Genomic DNA, 27391 nt, shown 5'->3' with positions numbered 1-27391 from the left:
GCCATTCTCTGATTCCAATTTACAGCGCACATACCAGCACACGCAGAGGTTCACAAGTGCCCTAGAGGGAAGGACTAGGAGAAAGTAAACACAAATACTGACAGACTCGAAGGGGAGTGGCCGGCTCACTTAGTGTTGTACTAAAGTGAGACTGGAAGCAACCAGGGTAAGTACAAACGTTATATTTAGTTTTCAAGGTAGAGGCTTGGGAGAGGGCTCAGCGAGTGAAAGCACTTGCCGTGCTCTGATAACCTGAGTCAAACCCCTAGGACCCATGTAAAGCCAGATACAACATGTGTCTATGACCCCAGCCCTCCGAGGGTGAGAGACGGGAGAATCCTAGAAGCTTGCAGGCCAGCAACGTGGCGAACGTTGGGAGTTCCTGCCTCCGGCAAGGTGGAAGGCGAGACCAGCATCCAGCTTTCCTCTGACCTTTACACATGTGCCCTGCTCACACCTACACTCGAACACACGCACGCATGCGCGCATGCACAGATCAGCACACACACACAGATGTAACAAAAATTAAAAACTATAAGGATTCAAAGTGATTCTACTTTTAGCACAAGAGCCATTGGAAGATGTTGTATCATTAGGCAAGTTAAAAACTTGGAAAGGGGGCTAGAGGGATGGCTTAGCCGTTAAGGCACTTGCTGGCAAAGCCAAAGGACCCAGGTTTGATTCCCCAGGACCCCCGTAAAGCCAGATGCACAAGGCAGCACATACGTCTGGAGTTCATTTGTAGTGGCTACAGGCCCTGGCGTGCCCATTCTCTGTCTGCCTTTGCCTCTCTCTTTCCCTTTCTCGGGCACTTTTTTAAAAGTGAAAAGCCCCTTCATATGTACATAGGTATATTAGTCAGCCACGTGTACTCTGAGGAGCTCTTTACCACTGAACTCGGGACAGTTACTTTAGACAGCTATGGCATAGCCATGCTCGTGATGCCAAGAGCTGACTAGACAGACCATACAGAGGATTGATTGCTGTGAGTTCAAGGCCACCCTGAAATTACATAGAGAGTTCCAGATCAGCCTGAGCTACAGTGAGACCCTGCCTTGAAAAACCAAGAAACAAAACAAAAGAAAAATCCCCATTGATGATATTATACAGAAGTTCAGGCTCTGGCAAGTACAGGCCTTCTCTCAATGCCTGTCTAAAAAATTTACAAAAAAAAAAAGGGGGGGTGGGCTGGGAAAATGGCTTAGCGGTTAAGCGCTTGACTGTGAAGCCTAAGGACCCTGGTTCAAGGTTCAATTCCCCAGGACCCACGTTAGCCAGATGCAGAAGGGGGCGCACACATCTAGAGTTCATTTGCAGTGGCTAGAGGCCCTGGCGCACCCATTTTCTCCCTTTCTTTCTCTATCTGCCTCTTTCTCTCTCTGTCTGTTACTCTCAAATAAATAAATAAATAAAAGGAAATGCAAACTCTTTAAAAAAGATGTCAGAGCTCTGTCTTATGATTACCTGGTATGAATTATGAATTGTGTTATCATAAACAGAGCCTGGACAGAGTCCCTGAACCTAGGGTTCCCACTCAGGAGAGAATCCAGAATAGTCTCAGATTTTAATAATCACTTAGATTTTATGCATACATCATGTTGTCAGAAGGCTAGAAAGAGAGAGATCACAGAATGGACATATAGCCCCAGGGGCCAGTGCTATTAGTCTGAGAAAGGACCGAGTGCTGTCTGTTAATCACTGATTTTTCTCTGTACACCAAACTGTCCACCTCAGTGAGGAGACGTAAGACGGACTGAGCAGACAGTGCCAGGCCGAGTTCATGCCTCAGCAACTAGAACCTCACACCAGCTTTTTCCTCCTGGTTCTTCTGCATCTCTTCCTGTCTGCATTACCACTTAGCCAGTTCAGTAATTAGCCACTGAGTGAAGAGTGTTCAGTCTGTTGGTCCAACCCGACCATAAACACCCTCTAACCTTGCAAGGCAAACACAGCATCAGCGAGCTATCTGGTCTGCACACTTCTCCATCTTTTCTTCCTGACTTGAGCGTTTTCATGGGGATAAAATGAACTGATGTAAAGGGAAGGTGAACTCGGCATTCTTATGTGCAATTGTATTTTTATTTACATATAAAACTAACTGTGAGTTTATCCAGGGTAATTTTTCTATGGAGAAAAAAAAATTTCCATCTCAGAGAAAAGTTAAATAACTTCTGCTCAGGATAGGTGTTTCTAAAAGCATGGTTATGTTTCCATTTTTATAAAATGTAATTACAGATGGGTTACACGCCACTACATGTGGGCTGTCACTATGGAAACATCAAGATAGTTAATTTCCTGCTTCAGCATTCTGCGAAAGTCAACGCCAAAACAAAGGTAGGCTCCTTCCTCATTTCTTCCCAGGGGTGCGGAAATCATTGATTTGTGTATCCAAGGAAGTAAGAGTTGCCCCGTTCGTGTTTTCTCTGCAGAATGGGTACACGCCATTACACCAGGCGGCGCAACAGGGCCACACGCACATCATAAACGTCTTGCTTCAGAACAATGCCTCCCCCAACGAACTCACTGTGGTAAGCTGTGGGCCACATGTTTTATTATATACCAACGTTGCTTTTTAAAACTTGGCTTGCTGGGCGTGGTGGGCACACTTTAAATCCCAACACTCAGGAGGCAGAGGTAGGAGGCTCACCACGAGTTTGAGGCCACCCTGAGACTCCATTCCAGGTCAGCCCGAGCTGCAAGTGAAACCCTACCTTGAAAAATAAAAAACAAACAAACAACAACAACAACAACAAAAAAAAAACTTGCCTAGATAGAACATCTGGTAGAATGAGAGCTGAGAACAAGTCGCCACGTTGTGAGCTGTTCAGAGATGGTGGTGAAGAGTGTTTCACACTTTGAAAGTACTAATTGCATTGCTACCTGGTAGGAAGCACACATGTAAGAAGACAATGCACGTCTGCTTGATTGCTCACTCAGAACCCTCCACAGCCTCTGCGCACCAAGTGTAGCTGCCCAGAGTTCAGTGCATGTGTGCACACAGGTTAGCTGGGTTTGTGCAAAGCAGGCTTATCAATCAGCTTTCTTACTGTGATAAAATGCTTGAGATGTGCGACTTAAAAAGAGGAAAGTTATTTTGGCTCACTGTTTCAGAGGCTTCCATCCATGTTCTCTTGACCCCCGTCTCGCTGGGCTTGTGGTGAGGTAGAACGTGGTGGTAAGGAGAGCATGGTAGAGCGGCTCTATCATGCAGGCCGAGAAGCAGAGAGGGAAAGAAAGGGGCTGGACTCCTAACATGCTCATCAAGGACATGCCCCCCCCCACCACCACCTTACTTCCTTCCATTACATCTCAGCTCCTAAAGTTCCCAGCACTTCACAATAGCACCATCAGGGAATACGCCTGCAAACAATGAGCCCAGAGGGGGAGCGAGAGTTTAGGGTCTAAACCATCACATCATGTCTCTAACGAAACATTTTCTGTTGTCTGTGATCATGGGGGTCAATGTGAGGAGACACTGGCCTCACATCGTAGAAGATGAAACTTGTTTCTTCCTTGTCAACATTTTCCCATTTCCAGAATGGCAATACAGCCCTCGCCATCGCACGGCGCCTTGGTTACATCTCAGTGGTTGACACGCTGAAGATCGTGACGGAAGAGACCATGACCACCACTGTGAGTAGCAGACGCAGAGCGTTGCCACACTGCAAGCAGATCTCATGCTGCCGTTTCCCTAAATTTCACTAGTGTTCCTTCCTTCCCCCATCCACAGACTAAAGCCTATATTCCAAAATACTGTGACCTCGCTGTTAGCAGTCAGGGTAGAAAAAAAAATCCCTCCTTCTGGTAGGGCAAAAACTTTGAAATACTAAAATATCTTCTCTAAAGTAGCCATAAAGTTGTTGGTTCCATATTCAACCAAAACTTGCTTGTTATGATATAAATAATTTTTAATGAGATGATCATGTGCATAGACTCTTTTTGAGGCAGGGTCTCACTTTTGCCCAGGCTAACCTGCAACTCACTGTGTAGCCCAGGCTGGCCTTGAGCTCACGGTGATGCGTCTACCTCAGTCTCCTGAGTGCTGGGACTGCAGGCGTGTGCCACCATACCCAGAGACTTTTTAAACAGCCTTCCTTATCATACAATTAAGTTGAAAATTTTATGTTAGTTCCTTAAAATGTTTTAATATGCAAATGATATATAGCATACATTGTCATTATTGTAAAAATGTATATTTATAGAAGTTATGGACCGGATAAAAATTATATCTGGTCGGTGCTCTTACTCCTTACTGAACACCTGTTGTACTTGTCACAGGAAAAGCAATAGAATGTTTTGGTTAGCTTTTAAAGTCAGTCTTTACCAGATGGCCCTATTACATTAGATATGTTTTATTTATTTTTTTTCTAAGATGGATAAATCATTTCATTTTTGGTGGGCTTTTTGTTTTGCTTCACGGCAGGGTCTCACTCTAGCCCAGGCTGATGACCCGGAACCCACTCTGTAGTCCCAGGGTGGCTTCAAACTCATAGGGATTCCCCGATCTCTGTGTCCCTAGTGCTGAGAGTAAAGGTGTGCTACCACGCCCAGTGTAGTCATTTGACAATGCTGGGAACAAAAGCAGGTATTGGTCCATATGTTAGTTCTCTCTAGGACAGGAAGGAAAAAGAAAGTCTGCTTATGTGTTACGTGCTGCAAGGATTTGAAATCATTACAATGACTAAACTTATATAATAGCTCAAAATACAAACCTTAATGGACTTTGTCATTCATTAGGAAGTTTGATAATGTTTATTGGCAATGTGAAAATAAAAGTAAAGCTTTAAGGCAAACTCAAGGGCTTGGGATGTAGCTCAGCCTGGAGAGCACATGACTAGCAAGTGCGAGTCTCTCAGTTTGATCTGAATGCCACCAATAAGTGACAGCAGGTTCGAGTGGCAGGCTTAGGAAAGCAGAGCCATGCCCTCAGAAAGTCCACTGAGAGAGAAAGGACTCAAGATTCAGGTTTTCATTGAACAGGGTAGAGACGAAGCCATTTCATTGCAACATCACCGCTCTCGACTTGGTAAATAATTTTCTGCAAGAGAACACCCTTGGCATGCCCAAGGAATGTCCTAAGTAAGAAAGAAAATAAGGCTTTTCCCCACGTGAAGAGCCACGGCCACCAGAGAAGAGCACAGCCAACCCCTGAGGATAAGTCTGACACTGGCATTTGAGACTTCCTCTCCAGCTGAGACACACCTTGTCAGCCGCGCTCTAGAGGTTCCATGTCAACTCACCTAGCTGGGGCTGACGCAGTTTAGGGTGGTATCCAGAATCTGAAGCTAATTAGCATAGTCCAGCCTCTACTGCAGGTGTGTGCCTCAAGCTTGTGTGTAAGCAGCTTGCCCATATGAATGCCATGTGTGATGTGAAGAGAACCACTGAGAAATATGCTTCCGTGGGGTTGGTAACATAGTCATGGTGACATAAGAAGCTGGCGAGAAGCCGATCCTCAGGAGATGCAAATCTTTAAGAGCATTTAAGATAAAATTTCCTGGGTTGTATTTTTTGGTATTATTTATCTGAGATGAGATGAGAGAGAGAGAGATGGGGGCCCGGGTATGGAGGCACAGGGCCATAGGGAGCAACCTTCAGATGTGTGCACCACTACAAAGCATCTGACTTTACATGAGTATTGGGGAATGGAACCTGGGCTAACAGGCTTTGCAGACACTTGCCTTAACTGGCGAACCACTTTACCAGTCTCGATTGTGTTCTTTGAAATACTCAGATTCCGCATATTCCGGGGTTGGGGAGATTGCTTAGTGGTTATTACTCAGTTTCCCCAGAAGCCACAAGCAGAGCACCATTTTATAGCGGTGGGAGACAGGCTCCCTGGAGAAGTGGCTGGATCTGGTCCTGGGGCCATTGAGGTACAAGGAGAGCAGGAAACACCATCCAGTGCCAAAGAGTGGAGAAGTGCTCTCCCACCCCACCAAGAGCTGGTCAGCTAGGCGTGTCCAGTGACTGGGGCTATGTGTATCAAAGGGACACACAAGTCAGAGGAAAGTTCCCGATGACCCAAGCCTGGAGTAGTCTGACCAAAACAAACCAAAGAAAATCGCACTGGGATGTAGTTCAAAGTAGAAAGTACATTCGCCCCATAAGATATGAACCAATGAACTGAGAAAGAAATGAATCGTCTTCTTCAGGTGTCCAGTCTGCTCACACTAAAGTGACAAGTGACTGCTCTTTTTATTTCTTTTGCTAGACCATCATAGAGAAGCACAAAATGAATGTTCCGGAAACGATGAATGAAGTTCTCGATATGTCTGACGATGAAGGTATGAAAATGCCCTTTGAGTTCATAGTGGTTATGAGGGACCATGTATTTGCTGGTTTCTGAAGATGGCTGACCCCAAGAATGTGTCTGGAAATGTTAAACTGTTTTGTTATGGTGTTGGGAATGTGTGTTTTTCACACACTTCTGTGTTCACTTCAATCATACAGTTCGTAAAGCCAACGTCCCTGAAATGCTCAGTGATGGCGAGTATATCTCAGATGGTGAAGAAGGTATTGGCACTCTTTTACCATGACGAAACTTAACTCCCAACTTTCTCCTTCATTTCTCATCTCTGAAATGTAACACTTCCTTGACTGGCTAACTTTTCATATTTCTTGATGCTATTAATTTATAGTTCATTATAACTTGATGCATATTGGGTGCTGTCTTAAGTTTCACTCCCTTAACTGATTTTACAACTTTGAAATACAAAAGTGCCACTAATTATATAGATTCCTTTCTTTTGATTTGTTTCTGTGAAGAAAACTGATGTTTAGATTATTTGCATCTGAATCTACAAAGGGATAACTTACTGTTTACAGTTAAAACATTTCATGTTGCCAGGCATGGTGGTGCATACCTTTAATCCCAACTTTGAGATGAGAGGCCAGAGTAGGAGGATCACTATGAGTTCAAGGCCAGCCTGAGACTGCATAGTGATTTCCAGGTCAGCCTGGGCTACAGCAAGACTCCAAAAATAAGAAAAAAGAAAAAAAAAAAACTTTTCATGTGTTCAACAGTTTTTTTGTTTTCTGCTTTATTTGGAAAAACAGTACTTTTGACCAGATCATTCATTTGATATATACATTGTGTGTGTGTGTGTGTGTGTGTGAGAGAGAGAGAGAGAGAGAGAGAGAGAGAGAAAGAGAGAGAGAGAGACATTTGTAAAGTCCATTGGAAACAACCATTTCATGATTGAATAAATATTGTAAGGATGGCATATTTTGGAGCTTTTCTGAAACAATGCAATGCTTTCTGTGATAGAATGTCTATTTAGTTTGTAAGCTGCTCATCATCTTCCACCTACCACAGTAGTTTATTTTCTCTCCTGTGTCAGTCTTAATGGATATTTAAATGATTTTAACTATTTGGTCCTCCTCTGATTTTGCACAAATTTCACTGGGAACCTACTCTACCTGACGCAATGCCATTTTAACCCTTTCAGTACCTAAGCCTGCTTACAGCAAGTACACACAGGCTGCTGTGGGGAGCCTCCTGTCCTGTGGTGACTTGAGGACCTGACCGGACCTGTCTCCTTGTTTAAAAATGATGTTTTTGATAATTTTTCACAGTCTTTGACCAATTTTGTTTCTCTCAAACATCAGCTATCAATTTTCCTCTGTTCTGTCTCCCAGTGGATAATGGGTGCAGTGTTTAAACTGTTTGCACGTTGCTATCATATTACCCTTTGGCACACCTTCACATAGCATTTCAGAGTTATATCTTACGTGGAGATGATCAAAGGGAGAAGATAATCATGCGTGGCTGAGCACGCACCCACCATGACATCCAACATGCGCTTTCCAGATGTGCTGTGCTCGGTATGTGGCATAAGGTGGTGATAACTGACTAGTCGTCTTCCCTTATCTTGTAACAGAGCATCCGAAGTCACCATGCTGAAGACAGGCAGAGTGTGAATGGACTGCAGTGTAGCCTGTCTGTAATGGATAAATGGTCAAATAATTTCAAAATGAGAAATTTGAATCTCTAAATTTGAATTTAATTTAGCTAATCAACTAGAAACAATAATTTCCTTTATATTTATCTCAATTTGAAAGTTTGAAATTTATTTATTTATTTTTATTATTTTTATTTATTTATGAGAAAGAACGGGGAGGTGAGAGAATGGGCAGGCCAGGGCCTCCAGCCACTGCAAAAGAACTCCAGATGCATGCGCCATCATGTGCATTTGGCTTATGTGGGACCTGCAGAATCGACCATGGGCCCTTAGGCTTCATAGGGAAGCACCTTAACTGCTAAGCCATCTCTCCAGCCCTGAAAGTTTGAAATTTAGAGCGATTTTAATTTTCACTTAACTCTTCTTAAACTCTTTGTATTTTCCTTTATGGGTATGTCCGTAGGGGGACTGAAATCAGGTGGCTGTTGATTTCATAGTATCATGAAATAAGTTGTGTGCCCCAACACCGCCCAGGATAAGAATCCCTCATTCTCACACTGCCTGTCCACTTCACACAGCTGTCTTAACTCCTCCATCTCGCTGAGCTTTCTGTGCCTCCTACCTGCACGTCCAGGCTTGGATCTAAGTGGCCAGGTTGATGAGCCGAGTGGCTTCTCATGACTATTTTGAACAAGATTGCCCTTTCCCAAGAAACAAGCCTTCACGGACTTGAAGATACTTTTCCTTGTCAGTCTTCCCCACCCCCTTGTGACCCGTCACTTGCTGCCCCCGCCACCGTGGCCTCCTGGCCGTGCATGTTTCAGTGGGTGTACATCACCCATCACGAGTTCACGTGGCTGCAACTGAACACAGGAGTCGGGATGCAGTCGGACCCACGCAGGGTATAGTGAGCAGTGCAGTTGCTTTCTCCATGGGAAATATTAAACATCCATTTTTGGAGATTTGGGTGTTTTGCCGTCCTAGTGCCCATTTCCCATTTAATTTGATTCATGCCAATATTACTGTCAGGTACAGCATCTAAATTTTCTTTACTTGTTCATTTTCCCAGCTAAGTATTTATGTTATTCTGTACTGCATAAGGTAACATCTCTATGCTCCTGCAAAGCCCAAAACCAGTGGTTAGGAAATTTTTATTCTCAAAGGTCTCCTACAACTGTAATGACAGTTTTGACTCATTTGCCTGATGTGTGTGAGACCTTTAATCGTCACTTTTAGTTAGCTTCTGCCCGCCTGTTCGAGTGTGTTCTGTGATCATGGAAAAAAATCCATTTCTACAAACCCAGAGACTTGGTGCAAACCCTTCTGTCGGCAAGAGCTGGTGAAGCCAGTGAGGTGGCTCACGCCTGTAGTTAATCCCAGTGTCCTGCGGGTGGAGCGGGAGTGCCAGGACCTGCTCAAGGTCACATCTCCCACTGCATGGTGGTTAGGCCCGCTTGGGGTACAGGAAACCCTGTCTCCAAAAAGAAAAAAGAAAGGGGAGGGGAGGGAAGGGGAGAGAGGATAGGTGAGTGGAGACCTTCCCACTGGTGTTGGAGGTGCTGGAGTTTTCAGCAGCTTTTATAAACAAATAAAAATAAACAAGATACCCTGTCAGCTCACCTCAAGAAAGAAAACGATGACTTCTTAATGTGGGACATAATTGGGTCCTAAGTTATGAACATGGAGTAGAGAGTCAGGATGGGTGTCGAGAACTCTGTCCTTCCCTCCTTTGTCCTTGTCTGCACTCCTACTCCTTCCTCTTCTGTTGAAGGACTTTGAGAAGTTAGTGTAGGTGGAACAATCTTTGAGTTAATTTCTCAGAAAGGAAGAAAACTTAAGGAGAAGTCTAGACACTGCTCTCACTCACTGACCAGGGAGGGGGAACGGAACAATGGAGGGAGGTAGAGGAGAACAAAGGCTGAGACTTTAGCAGAACCTTAGATAAGCAGAAGCCAGGACAGCCTTGTCTGGGGCAGAAGGAGGCTCTACGCCGTGCTCCTCAGAGGCCACTGAGAGTACATGATGCCTTGTCCTGCTGTCTTCTGTCCCACAAAACGTCCGTGCCATCCCTAGCCTCTTCTTGTATGTGCCAAATTAATGCCTTGGTCAAATGCTGGGTAATCTTACAGTTTAGGAAGGATTTTGTGGTTGAAAAAAGAAAATATGCACAGAGGGTGGAGAGAAAGAAACTGCCTACACACTGGGGGAAGAGGAGGAAGGTACAAAAGGCAGGCACAAGCAAGAGCAGAACCCATGTGAATTAAAAACTAAACAGCCAAGCATATAATCCCAGCACTGGGACAGCAAAGGCAACCCTAGGACTCGCTGGCCAACTAGTCTAGCTTACCTGTCAAGCTCTAGAGCACTGAGAATGTTTCTTCAAAAAGGTGTACGCACTTGAGGGACTTCAACACCGGACTACACACACAGAGAAGGTAGTAACAGTATAGAGAAATAGGGCTTCTTCTAACTCTTTTGGCAAAGAAATGAACAGTCCAAGGTAGAAATTCAAGTATAATAAATATAAACATAATTTTAGGTAGATTTTTTAAACTCAAAGCAGCCGGGCATGGTGGCTCATGCTTGTGCTGAGGAGGCAGTGGTAGGAGGATCACCGTGAGTTCAAGGCCACTCTGAGATTACATAGTGAATGCCAGGTCAGCCTGAGCTAGAGTGAAACCCTACCTCGAAGAAGGGAAAAAAAAAAACCCTCATAGAAAAGAATTTTAAGCGCATCAGAGGAATCCAATTAAGAAGGGATAAATACACTTTGATTTGGCACAATCCAGCATTAAGGGAAGTGGGGCCACTTCTCAGGGAAATGTGAAGCTGACTGTTTAGGAACCTTGCAGGAAAATATTCCTCAGGACCTGATGACAAAAGCCTTGGGCCGTCCTGCTGCCTAATCTCCCAACAATTATAATAAAGAAATGGGACTATTACGTGAGTAGAGTTAGCAAACCTGGAAGGAGGCCATGGAGATCAGCTAGCTGCGGGTGGATCCAGGGGATTGTGGCAGTGATGTCACGTGGGGCTTGTTTGTCACCTGGGACCCCGTGCCGGGTAGTCTTGGATATTCCTCTACTTGCCATTCGCCTCTCAAGTAGATGTCACTCAGCTGTACTCGTCCCCCAGTGGTGGGCTAAACATGGTAGCCATGAGATACCCTGTGCTGTTGCAAAGGGGAACGGAGCAAGGCAAACTGAGGGTCACGCCGGGCACAGCACTCAGCTTCTGAACACACTTGGTTGTGTGGGAGTGGCGGGAGCCCTGGGCTGGCCGGTCTCTTCTAAGCACACACAGCATGGGTATTTGCCTGCTGGCTTCCTTCTTGACTTCCACCTCTGCACCGAGAGCAGCTACACCCTGAATGGAAACGGCCTTCCCGCCCAACGTGGATCTGCAGCTGGAAGATAATGAGCTCAAAAGAACGTCAAGCCAGGTGTGCACGTCCTTAATCCTAGCACTCAGGAAGCTGAGATACGAGGAACACTATGAGTTTGAGACCACTCCAGGCTACAGCAAGACCCTGCCTCAAACACGCACACACATCTAAAAACTCAGTGAAGCCAGGCACGGTGGCACATGCCTTTAACCCCAGCCCTCAGAAGGGAGAGGTAGGAGGATCTCTGTGAGTCGAGGCCACCTGAGACTACAGAGTGAATTCCAGGTCAGCTTGAGCTAGAGTGAGACCCTACCTCAGGCAGAAAACCAAACAAACAGTGGTTTCCAGTTAGAAAACAAGATGTGTGGAGTGAGATAAAGGCCTTGTAGCTTTTGCCTTGCCATTGCTGGGACAAAACACCCAACAAGAAGCTGCTGACGGGAGGAAAAGGTTTACTTTGGCTTCCAGTCTTGAGGTGAAGCTCCGTCATGGCAGGGACGTCGCTCCCTGGTGGTTGGGATGTGGCACTGTCTTCATGGCCAGGGAAGATGGCAGAGCAGAGGTTGGGTATCACATCGATCACATCAGGTATAAGGTAGCAAGCACCAAGAGGGACTACTACCTAAACCCAGTGGAGCTAGAATAATAAACCCCTAGCTAGGCTCACCCCTAGCAATGCTTCTCCTCCCACAACACTGCACCTCCCAAAGACTCCTTAGCTCTCCTAAATCACTACCAGCTAGGGAGCAAGCATTAAAAAATACATGAGGGCTGGAGGGATGGCTTAGCAGTTAAGGCATTTGCCTGCAAAGCCAAAGGACCCAGGTTCGATTCCCCAGGACCCACATTAGCCACATGCACAAGGGGGTGAAGGTGTCTAGAGTTCATTTGCAATGGCTGGAGGCCCTGCTGTGCCCATTCTCTCTCTCTCTCTCCCCTTTGCCCCCTCTTTCTCTGTCAAATAAATAAATATAAAGTATTTTTAAGAAAAGAAAAGCACAAGAGGCTATGGAAGATAGTTCATTCAAACGACCACAGGCCTGCCCTCTAAAACAGCAGGGGCTGTCGTACGTATCTTCTTCAGACCTGGAGTGGCCGAGTGGTTTTCACGACCACTGTGCGCTCCTCCAGCCATGTGCATTTCCACACAGATCTTCAAGGATAATGAATGCATCATGCCCCAAACATGCCTCCCCCAAGTAGCACCTTTTGAACGCTTCTCCACCTAGCAAATGACGCCGTCACCCAGGGCACAGCCCGAGGACGGCCCGCATCTCTCTTTTCTCGCCGTGCTCATGCCTCTCCCATCAGCCAGGCAGATCAGCACGACGCCGACCACTGCGGTCCATCGGAAACCCCTCTCCCTCTCCTCCTCCTCCTCCTCATCACCACCATAAGCCCACCACAACTCTCTCTCTCAGGGGATCCCTCAGGGGACTCTAGTGTAACTGTCCACTTCAATTCTCACCCCCACAGACTCAGCTTTACACAAAGCAGTCATAGAAATCTAAAAATCTCAAGTGCATCTTTCATCCTGTTCCCCAGTTTAAACCCCCCAGTGCTGATTGTCAGCTCCAAACATTCACTCATGCTACTGGATACACTTGTAACTCATTCATTTTCCTGTTTACACTCATGTAGTACCATATTTAAGTGTTTCATTCTCCTGCTGATGGAAATGCTGGGTCTTTTCAGCTTGACACTATCTCTAGTACACCTGTCGTAATCCTTACACCTGTCTCCTGACATCCATAGACATGTACAAAGATAGAGCATGCTCTGTAGATGTCATTGTTGGGCGGGAGGTTATGCAAAGACAATGGAATCCTCCAAAACAAAGTGAGATGAACTAGCTGAATTAAATGAGATTGGTTTACAAAGGCAGGGAGAAGCTGCGTGTGGTATCTCACACTTATATTTGAGGCACTCAGAATGAGAGGCAGGGGATCATGAGTTCAAGGCTAGCCTAGACTATATAGCAAGACTCTGTCTTAAAACAAAAACAACAACAAAAAGCAGCCAAGGGGAAGAATCTTTTAAAACAAGCGATTGCAAGGAGGGTGGAGGGGCCTGGGTTGGGGACAGGGACCTTGAAAGATACTGTCAAGAATTGGGCAGAGGTGGTCCAGGTAGATGTGTAAGAAAGGCAAGGATTGGACAGAGGTGGTCCAAGGTCCAAAAAAAACATGTCAGTTGGTGTCACAGGTTGTTACTCACATGTTGCCATGAAGCTATGTGGACAGCAGTGGTGACAAGGGAGAAGGGAGTGGCACCAGGCACTGGCCTAGTGTGGTCCCCAGGGCAGCAAACAGGAAGAAATGCAGTTCTAGAAGACCATGGCCACTACAGAGAAGGAGGAATTCCAAAAGGAATGGAGAAAGAATGGTAAGACCTGGAGAGAAGAATCTAGAAGAACAGAAAACCATGGGAGAAACGTCCTAAAGTGCCAATCACATGAGCACAGGTTATACAGGGGCCTGCGGTGACCTCAACAGCGTCAACATCCACCTGTGTCTTTGTGGAGATAGACACAGAATACAGCATAGAGTTCACAAATGTGTATGCGTGCATGTGTCTGCACAGGCGTTTGGAGGCCAGAAGACAACCTCAGGTATTACCCTTAGGGTGGCTGTTCAACTTTTCATGAAACAAGGTTGCTATTTGGACCGGAGCTCACTGGGGTGGCTAGATTAGTGAACTCCAGGCATTTTCCTATCTCTGCATCCCCAGGTCTGAGATTACAGACATACATATCCATGCTTGGCGTTGTATGTGTGTTCTGGGAACCAAGCTCGGGTCCTCATGCTTGCAAGGCAAGCTCTTCACGCACAACGCCATCCTCTCAGCCCTAGAGTGCACGGTCTCACCCAGGTGAGGAAGAGCACCCGCGCTGGTCTCCATTGAGCCGAGGGGGCATGGGAAGTCCCAGATGGCAGAAGGTGTCGAAAAGAAGACCTGAGTGACATGTGCTAATGTACTGCAGACAATTATTCGCCCAAAGCAGGTGTAACTTTAGAGACACTTCCCCCGACTCCTCCACATTGTTTCTGTCCCTGTCCACCCACTGAACAGCCTGGCCTACCTGCCTCCTCCCTTGAGCATCTTCACTGCAGCGGGCAAGTGGAAGGCAGGGTGACCAGCAGTCTCCTGTGGGACAGGGACAGTGAGTGAACTGAGGAAGGATGTTCCAAAGAGTAGGGGCCAGTGGTTTCCCTGGGCCAGACGGAATGAAACAAAGAAGAGACCCCAATGACTGGACCTTACCTTACATGAGTGCATCTTTGGAGTGTAGGCTGGAGAGCTAAGGCAATAGCCAGGCTCTGATTGCCTGGGTTAATGGTGGCAGTTTGGGTACAAGAAGGAAGAGGTCAATTCCTTGCTTACATACTTTGTACTGTGTGGATCAAGTTCCTAGAACTTCTTTATATATCCAGGGATTGGCTCCTGAGTTATACCCATGATCCTTGTGTATAATGAGCTGAGATAAAGGAAGGCTGTGGCTGAATGAACAAGAAAGGGTGGGCAGAAGAACCAGTTGGCATGACGCTGCCACCTTGAATTTAACTTCCAAATTTCTGAGCAAGTGGGAGCCAGCATTTCAACCCTGATTTCACAGGGCTGCTTTGCGGCTGATAATTAATTCATTGTCTAGGCTTCTTTACAAGTGGAATAGATATTCAGATAGCAGGAACAGGGCAAGTTATACTATACTCATTCCTACCTGTGCCCAGTCTTTAGGCTCAGGTGTTGATTTGCCTGTGTCAGTGTGACATCTAGTCCTACTCAGGTAACTAGGGAATTTCTACATCAGGGCTAAGGAGTTACATGAAGAATAATATCTTCTTCCACCTCTGCAGGAAAGACAGTGCATCCCTTTTCCTTTCTGGGATGGGTTTGTTTGTTAACCCGACCGAGATCACAGGGGTCATTTTTCATTGCCATCCCTGGAAAACCTCCAGCTGAGTCATGCGTGCTGACTTGAGGAACTATCCGCTCTAGATCAGGGGCCAGCAGAGCTCTGTACTGCTTTTAAAGGAAGCATGTCTAGTTCCAGTGAACAGAATGTTTAAAAGCAAAGAATAGAATGGACTTTGTACTCCGAGTAAAATTTAAAACCTGAATAGCAAGTGTCATTTATTCCATGATGTAATAACAATTTATTGTTTAGGATTTATGCAGACTTGGCCATTCAAAACCCAGCCTCCAGAGCCAGGATCTTGAGTGGAGTGCTCAAGAAAGGAATGCATGGCTCTCCCACCAAGGATTTACAAACCTTGGACCACAACACAATCCTCCAGACTGCTAGGGTCATTGACTGAACCCCCTGCTCACCTAGTCATTTTCTCAAGTCACTCTGTCATTATCTGTTCTGAGATGGAAAGTCAGAAATTACTGTTTCGGGCTGGAGAGATGGCTTAGCAGTTAAGCATTTGCCTGCGAAGCCTAAGGACCCTAGTTCGAGGCTTGACTCCCCAGGACCCCTGTTAGCCAGATGCACAAGGGGGCACACGCATCTGGAGTTCTTTTGCAGTGGCTGGAGGCCCTGGCCTGTCCATTCTCTCCCTCTTTCTCTCTCTCTCTCTACCTCTTTCTCTCTGTCACTCTCAAATAAATAAAAATAAAATAAAATAAAAAAGAAAAAGAAATTACTGTTTCCTGGTGCTTAGTTTATGGCTCCTGATAGATGACAGAAGATAAAAGATTCAAGTGAAGTCCCTGCCATCTGCTCTTTCTAGCAAGGGGACAGCTGGAGAAGAAGAGACTGGGAGGACACTCACTCTATTCTGTACTCTGGGCCAGGGATGCTCTGATTTGGTCTAAGCATCCAATCCTGCCACAACTGTGAGCTTAGTTACAGCGTCTTCCAGCCCAGCGCGGAAGCACCAGGAGCACACGGGACACTCCTAAAGTAAAAAGTAGGCTCGACCTCCAGGCATCACCTCCTGCTTCTCAGAACTGTCGTGGTAGTCTTGCCTAAGTGACCACGGGTTTTTGGCTCCAGATTGAAAATTCCAAGGAGAAGTGACCTCCCCACTTGCTACCTATGGCTCTTGTATCACTTCCTGTCTCGGTGCTGTGAACAAATGCCTGACCAGAACAACTTGGGGAAAGGATGAGTTTATCGTGGCTTCTAGTTCCAGAGGGTGGAGTCCACCATGGTGGGGGAAGCTTGGCAAAAGCGGGTGTCACATTCTCGCATCAGCAGGGAGGAAGTGAGGATACTTACTAGCACTCAGCGCTCTCCTTTTTATGCAGTTCAGGACCCCGAGCCCACAGAGTGCAGCTACCTACAGTTAGGATGGGTTCTACCCCTTCCTCCACACCTCAGTTAATCTTATCTAGAACAATCCCTAACACGCCAAAAGATTTGTTTCCATGGTGAGTCTAAATCCTGTCAAATTGATAACCAGAGATTCTTTATCACAACTTCTATAAAATTCGACTTTTTAAATTAACGTTTGAGTGTGTCAGAGCCCTAAGCACTCCTTTACCATGTTCTTTTTCCTTCATACTCTTACTTTCTTTGTTGAGAATGAAAACATTATGAGATCATAGGGAACATTATGGGGACAAATATAATCATTTGTAGTCTCTAGGATGTAGTCTTTACATTAAGGCTTTAATTATTTGTTTGTTATTTTGACGTAGGGTCTCTCTTTAGTCCTGACTGACCTGGAATTCACTGTGTAGTCCCAGGGAGGCCTAAACTCACGTGATCCTCCTACCTCTGCCTCCCTCAGAGTGCTGGGATTAGAGGCGTGCACCACCATGCTCAGCTTCAGGTTTTAATTTGATGGAAAACATCTTCTGTTCAAAGCGAAGCTGCTTTTGAGGCGTCCTATTTGATATGGCAGGCCTTGTTTCTAGAGGGGTAACATTGCCCCGCATAGCTGTGAGGATGAAAAGAAGCATTTAGAACACTGACTGGCATGTATAGGTGCCCCAGACAAATGCCAGCTTCTCTTTCTTGTTTTTGTCCCAAAGACGTGGCATCCACTGTGCTTCTAGAGTAGGATGAGAATCAGTCCAAGAGCACAGCAGAGACCGTGAAGGGCTGTGACATTGGGTCTCCAGCTGAAAACAAGTGACTCAGCCAAACAGCTCCACTTGTACCTGCTGACGTGTATGCGTCGCCTCTTCCTGGACTGGCAATGGTCTCTGTAAAAGCCAGTTCCCAGGACCCTAAAATCTGACCCAACTGGCTCATTTCCTCCAACTCAACGGCCTCTTACTTCAGGCCAAGCTGCTGGCTTGCTGGTCTCGGGACCCTCCATTCTTGCCCTTCTTTGCTGTGTCCTCTGTCCTAGGACGGCCACCTCCTATCTTCAGTCCTCTCTTCCATCTTCGTTCTTACACCCTCCATTCAACTTTGCTCTGCTCTGAGCTACTGTGGCAAATCACTTCATTTCCTGCCCGCCTTCTGCCACTGTGTGGTGATGAAGTGTTGTGTTCTCTGATTTGACTGCGTGGGCGACAACCCACACTGCGCCCCTGACTTGAATTGGGAGTTTTACAGATCAAGTTAACTCCTCTGAATGTAGTTTTAACAGCTGAAAGAGATGGATGGCATTAAGGGAGGTCTGGGAGAGATGTGCGCATTCCGGGACAGCAGTTGGCTCGCCGTCAGGATAGCCAGCGTAGTTCACAGGCCAGCACCTCTGAGTCAGTAAAGAATCTGGCACATGAGGGACACTGGGGTGTGACCTCACCTGCAGCTGAACAATGGCATTCATTCATCTGTTAAAATTTGAAAAACTGCTTTCAACTTGGGGCTCTCCTAGTGTGGCCCTGGACTATCAGCATCAAATTGAAAATTTACTACAAATGCATATTTCAGAGCATTTTGATGCATCTGACAGGTTTAAAACCACTTGTTAGACTGGATATGATGAGCATGCCTTTAATACCAGCACTCAGGAGGCAGAGGTAGTAGGATAGGTTTGAGTTCAAAGCCAGCCTGGGATTACAGCTAGATGAACAAAAAAATAAAATAAAATAAAGTTTCTTAGGACAGTGGAAGTTACCAGAAAGTATAAGTAAAATCATGCGTCTCCTCTGTTGATATACTTTTCTGTCCCACCTCTTCAGAATTCAGTAAGGTAGAGGGTCGCAGGCTTGAGTGTCCTCTGTGTATTTGCTGGGTGTCCGCTGGTACTCATGTGCACCCTAATGTCTGCCTGGCAGGCTTGAATGGGTCTCAGTACTATTTGTAGTGGATGTAACACATGTGTAATTTACCTGCACTCCCTGTGTTGTGTTGTGTCTTTTTATTTTGTTAATTCTATTCATCTTTTGAATAGGTAATAAGTGCCCACGCTACAAGGTTCCCGAGTTGATGGTGAAATGTAAGTCTCCCCCCACCTTCACTCTGGCACTGTAGCTCCCTCGCCTCTCCAGGGCCAATAGCTGCTCTTTCAGTCATCCTGGACTTAGTGGGCATCTGCCATGCACTGGGCACTATGGACAGCGAGCAAAGTAGGCAAAACCCCCTGCTGTGTGGAGCCGTGCTTCCCATGCCACAGCATGCAGTGCTTGTTTCCTGTCTTCCCAGTCTTCTGTAGTCAACACACTAGGCTTCCACACTCAGATCAGCTGAGTTTGAATCCCACCTTTACTGTACGGCCAGTGATCTTCCGATTACCTATTCCATCACTGGGCTTTCTTCATCCTGCTGGGGAGACATCTCTTCCAGTCAGAAGGCTGTGAGAATTAAGTGAGGTAATACACCATGCTCAGCGCCCAGAACATAGTAAATGCTCCACGAACGGCAGTGGTGATGAAAATGACATTGTCTCATTCTCCTGGCTTTTCAGAATGGTAGAAGGGTTCATTTTCTCAGAGTGAGCCATTGTCTCTTTGCTGGGTGAGCAAAAATCACTTTTTGAAGAATGAGTCACTGTAAATTTAATCTAAGGTTGATCATTAAGTGCTTGTGTGAAAACTGCTCCTAAGACCTACTAAGAAATCAATTCCTAATAGATCACAAATAATTTGGAAATTACAGTCCTTTTGCTTCCTCATCTAGCTGTTTCTAAATCTTATGTCATTGGATGTTTTGTCTTATTATTTATTTGGAAGTGTTTTGTGTTATTTAATCTTTTTACTTCTGTGTGTGGTGGTGTGGTGTGTGTGTGTGTGTGTGTGCGTGTGTGTGTGTTTCATATGTGGCTGTGAGCATTGTGTGTGGAGAGTGCATGCACATGGGTGTGCACACCACATGTGCATGTGTGGATGAAGACCATGGGTGAACATCAGATTCTTCCTCAGTCACTCCTCACCTCATTGTACTTTTATTTTTTGAGACAAGGTTTTTCACTCAATCTAGAGGTCAGCAGTTTATACGGACAAATTCAATAAGACCCTGGGAAATTCTCTTGTCAGCACCTGGATTATAAGTGTGCACTGCCATGCCTGACTTGCACATGGGCACTGGGGATTAGAACTGAGGTCTTCGTGCAGCGAGCACTTTACACATTCAGTATCTCTCCAGCCTGCAGTTCACCTTGGAATGTTGCAAACAAAACACGTAGTTTGTGGGAGATTGACTATTTCACAAGGCAATAATTGAGCTCCCCACCCCCAGGATGTTTTCTAAAAATTATATTTTGCTATGGTTATTTTAAGGAACTTCCATGACTCAAGTCTCCAGCCAGATGGAAAAATAACTTTCAGTTCCTAGAAAAGCTACAAAACTATCCTGTGGTGATAATCTTAAGGTGGAAAAGGATGACAAGAAAATTGCATGCAGAGGGAAGGAGAGTAGAGGAGAAAAGAGGGGAGGCGAGGGAAGGAGAAAAAAAACCTGGAACAAGAAATCACTTTTCTGCATTAGGCCACCATTTCCTTTACTCCTCATGAAAAGGATCATAGAGGTGGGACACAATGCTGAGGGTGAGGCTCTTGGATTAAGTGCAGTCTATCATGTCCTGGAATCTAAGTAGAGGAGAAGGTATGCCTGTCTGGTACACCACAGGCTCAAGGATCATTTCCTTTCTCCCCTTGTTTCTGATTCTATTTTTTTTTCTTTTCTTTTCTTTCTTTCTTTCTTTTTTGTTTTTTTTCTGGTTTTTCTGAGGTAGGGTCTCACTCTGGCTCACGCTGACCTGGAATTCACTATGTAGTCTCAGGGTGGCCTCAAACTCTAGGCGATCCTCCTACCTCTGCCTCCTGAGTGCTGGGATTAAAGGCGTGCGCCACCACGCCCGGCCTGATTCTATTTTTTTTAAATTGGTTTCCAAACAAAGTTTCCAGATCTGTGTGTGGTCCACTACGGTGCAGGTACTCTCTTCTCTTCACCCAGCCATGATGTAAGGAGGGCTACGGAGAAGATATAGCTGGGAAATTTAAGTGAAATGCCTCCAGTGCCATTTTGGTTGTGGAATGTGATTAATCATGAGATTGAGGTTGATTTAGAGAGTCTCTTTTAAATTAAAATAGACTTTATTTAAAAATTACTCTAATCCCCTCCCACCACCTTCCTCTGTCCTCCTGCCACACCTTCTCCACTGAACTCCTTTCCTCTGCTGTCCTTGCCTCTTCTATTTTAACACACCCCCCCTTTTACCCTTCTCCATCATTCACAATAACCTGTTGATGGGCCCAATATTACTCTGGTTTGGGGCAGGTCCTAAATACAACAGTGACTTGTATCTGGAAGATAGCCTTCCAAAGCCCTTCTCCCCTTCCTTTGGCTCTTACATTCTTTCTGCCACCTCTCCTATAGTCCCTAAGCCATTTGAGAGTTTAATAGAGACATCTCTTTTAGTCCTGAATGCTCAAGGGTCATTTCTTCTCAGCACTTTGATGAGTTTTTGGGTCTCCCCAGAGGACTAGGAGTCTTGTGATTGGCTTTAAATATTTTCTAGGTTCTGGTATATTATTGACAGGAACGGATTAACAGTAAGAACACCGGTACTCAACAAGGGAAGTTTAGAAAGGTGTAAGTAGATGTAAGCTCGCTCGTGGCGTCTGTTCCTGTACTCACGCATGGCCCATGGTCTTTGCTGTACTAACCACATCACGCTCTTGGGCTACAGAGCAACAGAGCTAACTCTAACCAACTCGGCAATGCTAGGTAGCCAGTGTGACTTCCGGCTCAACTTTGGACTTGTCAGTTCTCATTTCTGTTACCTGTTACAAAATCACCACCGCTCTGTAAGCTCAGTGGTTTCATACATTATGCTCTATGTTTCTGCGGGCTAACAGCTCTGTGGAAAACCCTTGGGATCTTTCAGTCAGAAAGCAGCTGAAGAGAGTCACAAAGCCAGATGGGCAGGTAGTGTCTTCACATGCAGTCTAGGCCCTCAGTGAGCCTGGAAGAGCTGAGGAGGGCTGGCTAAGCTGAGCGCTGGCTGGGGTCCTTCTCTTCCTCTTTTCCTCCCTCCCTCCCTCGCAGCTGCCTCCCTAAGAGCCTCTTGTTTTAAAATATTTATTTACTTGCAAGGGGAGAAAGAGAAAGAGAGGGAAAATGGCTGTACCAGGGCTCCAGCCACTGTAAACAGACTCCAGGTGACTGCACCACTTAGTGAATCTGGCTTTATGTGGGAACTGAGGAACTGAACCCAAGTTGTTAGGCTGCAGGCAAGTGCCTTAACTGCTAAGCCATTTCTCTAGCCCCTTTTTAAAAAATGTATTATTTATTTATTTTAGAGAGAGAATGGGCATGTCAGGGCCTCCAGCCACTGCAAACAAACAACAGACACATGCACTACCTTGTGCATCTAGCTTTCTGTGAGTACTGGGGAATTGAACCAAGATCATTAGGCAGGCACCTTGACCATTCAGCAATTTCTCCAGCCCGCTAAGAGCTTCTTTGTAGCATGGTGGGCTCATGATAAATTGATATCTTCCACTAGTCTAGTGTCCCCTGTACAAACATTTCTAAGGGGCTCACAGAGAACCTGCAGTTTTCTTAGATCTCAAACACGAAGGTCATGGAAGAGTATTTCTGAATTTTATTGCTCAGAACTCTATGTAGCCCAGACGCTAGTAAGGGCACTACAAAAGGGCATGGGGTTGGGGGAGGGAAAGAAACTTCCCGGGGTGTGTGGGCGTTGGGAAGGCATATTGAAAGACTACCAATGCCCTCTTTGCCAAAAGGTAGCCACACTTATCTCTAGCATAACCTTTATTCCACTGTTAGCGAACGTGTAGAGTCATAAACCCATCATCTACACACTTCTCAGTAAGTGGAAATGTGGGTGGCTCTTGAATACATATTTTACAACTAATTATTTCTGACACCAAAGAAGTTTTGTCTATTAATAGAATTACCTTGGCTGGCTTATACATATTTGTACCTGTTCATAAGCAGATGCCATTAACCAACATGTGCTTTTTGATTGTATAACTGGCTAGAGACAATCAAATCATTCGCAATGATCCGCCTCACCGTGCTCTAACCGTGGTTCAGCAGTGTGTCGAGCCGCATAATGACTGAGTGCTCGCTCACAGACACTCGCTGTACAGCTGCACCCAACCAGGCCTTACCCCAAGTGCTGGGCAGCGCGGACCGTGCGCTTTGTGGTTGCATTCTGTCTTTGCCAGTAAAATCAATAGAAGTTGAAATGGTAACCATGTAACTCCAGGCACATGGATGGGCCCCCGAGAAAGCTGCCTTAGAGAACAGCTACCCTGCTGATTACACACCCTCCTCTCCCCACCCATCCTTTCCATTTTCACTCCAGGAAGCCTCAGGAAAGTCTCAGGTGGAGTCTACCCTTACTACTCCAGTTTTTTTGGGGGGGATGGGGGGTTAAAACATGAATCAAGGCAGTCACATGTCATTCTAAACTTACCCATTGGTAAAACTTAAACTGGAACCCAGAACTCCGATGGTCTTTATTGGTACCTGCACTTTTTAAAGGAAATGGTTCCACTCTGTTACAATGGGGAGTACATAATTACTCTGTCATCCAGGCTACTTCATTATTTATGTATTTACTTATTATTCATATCTGTGGCCAATGTGCCAATGTCCTGACAGCTGCCACCCCCACTCTGCCCAGAGCTGCTTGTGGTTTCATGATCACCCTACTGACATCTAAATTATAGGTAATAAATAAATAAATAATAGCAACTAGTTTTCATTGAAACTTTACTGTGTGCCATTAACCCAGCTTAATCTAAGAATGGTGCTAAGTTTCTGTAGCAGGTAGATCTGAAAATGAAAATAAGACAGCTAGCCACCTCAGTTAGCAGCAATCATGAATTCCAAAAACTGTTCAGCAGCACTTCCAATGTACATGACCCAAGATAAAAATGGCTACAGTCCAGGAGGCCTCACCAGGCAATGTTAGAGGCTAAGCAAGTCTTTGTTAAAAAATTATTTTTATATTTATTTGAGAGTGGGAAGGAGGCAGAGAGAGAGAGCGAGGGAGGAGAGAATGGGCACAGCGGGACCTCTAGTCACTATAAATGCACTCCAGACGCATGCGCCACCTTGTGCATCTGGCTTCTGTGGGTCCTAGGGAATCGAACCTGGGTCCTTTAGCTTTGCAGGCAAGCACCTTAACTGCTAAGCCATCCCTCCATCCCTAAGCAGGTCTTTTACTGGCAACAAATCTGACATGGCTACCCACAGAAGGACTGTACCATCCTAGAGACAGTGGGTGAAAGCTGAGAGAGGGCTTCTAAAGAAAGAAACAGAACAGAGAGAAGTTAGTCAGGTGGGGAAGAAAGGGAAAAGTTTCCTCTGGGGAATATAACCTCCCTAGGACTGAAGTATTTCTCCAGCTGGTGGACAAGGTAGGCATGGAAGGGTGGCCAGCATGGAGCAGAGGCTGGCCAAGGACTGCAGGAGGGATGCAGTGTCCTAGGCTTCGTTGGGAAGTTTCAATGAATGGCAGTCACTAAGAAAGGACAAGCAAAAGTTTGGCTTCTATTTTTTGTTTGTCAAGGTAGGGTTTCACTCTAACCCAGGCTGACCTGTAATTCACTCTGTAGTTTCAGGATGGCCTCGAACTCACAGCAATTCTCCTACCTCTGCCTCCCAAGTGCTGGGATTAAAAGCATGTGCCACCACGCCCGGCTTGACAGAGAGCACATTAGTGTTCAGACTTTATTCCTCCTGAACCTTTGTTTCCCTGTCTTTTTTTTTTTTTTTGCATGTATGTTTGTAGGATGATATGTGTCTGTTTGTATGTATGTAGACACGTGTGTGTGTGTGTGCGCGCACGCATGTAAGGACAGAGGTTGACATCTGGTATCTTCTGTGATCAGTTGCTCTCTACTTTATTTACTGAAGCAGAATCTTCTGTTGACCCCAGAGTTGGCTGGCGGAGCTGGTCTAGCTTGCCAGCTTGCCCTGGGAATCCTGTCTCTGCCTTCCCAGTGCTGGGATTGCCAGTGCTATACGAGGGTGCTGGGGATCCGCACTCAGGCACTCGTGTTACCAGCTCCTTGTGTGTTCTTTGCAAAACTGGGAAATTATTCTCTGCTTGGAAATAGTTTTCAGTATGTCTTGGATATTGTAAATGCCCCCTTCTATTTCGATGTTTTTACGATGATTACAGCACCAGGCAACATACCATCTTAATATTACATGAGTCATTCGTTCACTTAGGCACTCATGAGATCAAGTTTGTTCCCCACCCCATCCCCTACAAATTGAAATCACTCAGTAGTTAGGCAATCCATCAAGACCCTTTCAACCACTGCTCACTTATATATATCCTAGCCTAATTCTGTAGATCCCCTGGGGTGTGTGGGGAGGGGCTGAGCTTGAAATGGCCACCCAGAGGAAGTATGCAGAGCTGGGCTACTTTTCTCCTCATGGCCAGCATTAACAGAGTGAGTGCCCTTGGTCCACAGAGCAGCCATTGTCACAGAACAGAAAGTGGTAGAGACACCGCCTACCATTGCTGCTGCCTCCTACAGGCCTACAGACTTCTCCGCCAACAGCCCTCCTCCCTCTCCGTCTCCTTCTCCCTCTCCCAGGACCTCTTAAGAGGCAGAACCAGTTAGTTCCTCTGAGGTATTCAACGGTTGAAGAACTTGCACCCCAGACCCAGCAGCACACCAGTTGCTTCTCCCAGCCTGTCTGATTTGGGTCTCTTCCAAGTTCCCAAGAAGCAACCGTGACGTGACCACGGGAGGCTGTGACAGGCCCTGGCCCGGCCGGCAGTTTCTCCACCTCCACCCAAGGGCAGGCCCTCCCTGGCTCGTTTCCCCTCCTTCCACCTGACGAGGACCATAAATAACTACGGCTCCGGTGTTCCCAGCCGAGAACAAAGTTGAGAGTTTGCCTACTGCTCCCAGCCAGCCATTCGATCACTGTTCGCAGCCTGCCGGGGGCCCGTGTCTGCTTTGCTGTCGGTTCCCCTTGGCCTGGCTTGGCTGCGTCTTCATTCATATTTGAGAAGAGCTGCCTGCGGATCACAGGCTTCCGGAGGCTCTCTCCCAACGTGTAAGCACAGGGAGCTGGGATCAAATTACCGAAAGTCTACACCCAGGCAGTCCTCCTATTTACATACAAATAACTCCTGGGTTTGCCTTTATGTCACCATTGGGTCCTGCTAGAGGTTGCCAGTGAAGTCCTTAATCCAATCAGAAGGCGCTTTAAAAGGATGTGATCAAAAAGACATTCATCTCAATTAAATGTTGCTAGATTTTTTTGTTTGTTTGTTTGTTTTGGTCCGAAATTTTTGAAAATCTTGGAGCCTTGAAGATGTGCAATTCCTCAGCTGCCTACGAGGAGACTGAGATGCTGAGGGGAGCTCTGCTGCTGTGCTGAGCAGACTGGATCCAACCCAGGGAGGGGCTTACAGGGGCTGGTGTGGAAGGTTCCTTCTAAATCCCTGCTTAAGGAATTCCCTGGAAACTTCAGGAAAACTGATCAGCCCAGCCTGTTGGAAATGGCTTTACCGCAGAGTAAGACCTCTCTTTGCCTTGGGCTGGGGGTGTGCTGGTTTGTTTCAGAGGTGGTGAACGTGCAGACCTCCACCTGTAATTTCTTAATCTCGTGGTGGTGGTCCCGGGGTCAGTGGGGGGGGGGGGGCAGGGGAGTCCATCTCTTTTGTGTGTGTGTGTGTGTGTGTGTGTGTGTGTGTGTGTGTGTGTTTCCAAACAATAGCAAGCACCGTAGCTGGCGGTGTTCACTTTAGACCTGCTGGGTTGCTTACTATCGGAGCACTGTGGTCTCCTGAGTGTAAATGAATGGGAATTAGAAAGGGTGCCGAATGGATAGATGGCAAAATATAGCTGGAGCCGACAAATCACTTACCTTTGGGGGGAAAAATAAAATCATCGCACAAACACATTTTAAATCTTTTTCATCCAGCCAAACTTGTGTCCAGAGCGGGAATAAAAGTAATAATAATGATGATCCTGATATTAATAGTAATAATAAAAGAGTGAGTGAGAGAGAGAGAGTTTGCCTGTATGTGAAAGAAACTTTTGCACAGCCTTGAGAAAGATGGAAAACACCCCAGAGGGCAAAAGACAACCTAGGAACCTGCCCCGTCGGTCTTGGAATGCGGTTTCCCCGTGAGGTCATGAGGCAGTGTAGCTAGTAAAAGCAGTTTATGTGATTTAACTCTTTGTGCTAAAGAGCAATTTATATGGTTCGCCTTTCCAGCTGCGGAAACCCCACCACCACCTTTTTAAATCTCAGTGGAAGGCAGAAGTGCTTTCTTTCCAAGTAGGTTTCAAGTCTTGGGACCACTGGGCTGATTTTGTTAATCTGATGGGTTTAGAAACAGTTCAAAATGAATGTGCCCCAGCCCCGCCCCCCACCCCCAGTGAGCACGTTTCCATCCCTAACTTGCTGCGTGCTTAGATAAGCCCCGGACTGAAATTCTGTAAAGAAACTGGGTTGTTTTTAAAAAAAAAAAAATCCGATCAGCTTTCGCCATATAATCTTAACTTTATAAAGAGGATGCCTCATTTTGCAATCTGTGTCGATTCAAGCAAACTGCCTTCATGACGAAGAGGAGTGACAGGAAAAAAAATGCACCTTTCTGGTTCTCTGGACCTTATTGCGGAGCAAGGGTCAGGAGTAATGCTTTAAAATTGGTCTTCAATATCCATGCGAGGTATCTACGCAATTCACCCTTGAAATGGTGTACTAACCTCTGCCTACACTTTTCCTTCTGTATGACAG

At 46.0% G+C, this 27391-nt stretch overlaps 1 protein-coding gene across 10 annotated transcripts in view; it reads left to right on the top strand.

Moving 5' to 3' along the window:
• The window catches only part of Ank3 (ankyrin 3), a 312648-nt gene that overhangs the window by 194560 nt on the left and 90697 nt on the right, over positions 1-27391 (top strand). For 4 of the 10 annotated variants that reach the window (XM_045137120.1, XM_045137119.1, XM_045137125.1 and 1 more), the window contains exons 19-24: positions 2236-2334; positions 2430-2528; positions 3538-3633; positions 6215-6287; positions 6454-6516; positions 18591-18635. In XM_045137120.1, coding sequence (XP_044993055.1) covers positions 2236-2334; positions 2430-2528; positions 3538-3633; positions 6215-6287; positions 6454-6516; positions 18591-18635 — 475 coding nt within the window. Of the gene's footprint in view, positions 1-2235; positions 2335-2429; positions 2529-3537; positions 3634-6214; positions 6288-6453; positions 6517-18590; positions 18636-25742; positions 26161-27391 lie in introns of those variants that run through there. The other 6 variants (XM_045137121.1, XM_045137122.1, XM_045137124.1 and 3 more) reach the window with 4 other exon arrangements.

This window comes from Jaculus jaculus, chromosome 18 (genome assembly GCF_020740685.1).
Source record: "Jaculus jaculus isolate mJacJac1 chromosome 18, mJacJac1.mat.Y.cur, whole genome shotgun sequence".
Lineage (NCBI taxonomy): Eukaryota > Metazoa > Chordata > Mammalia > Rodentia > Dipodidae > Jaculus > Jaculus jaculus.
Note: the sequence above shows the minus strand (reverse complement) of the source record. Positions and strands in the feature narration are given on the sequence as shown.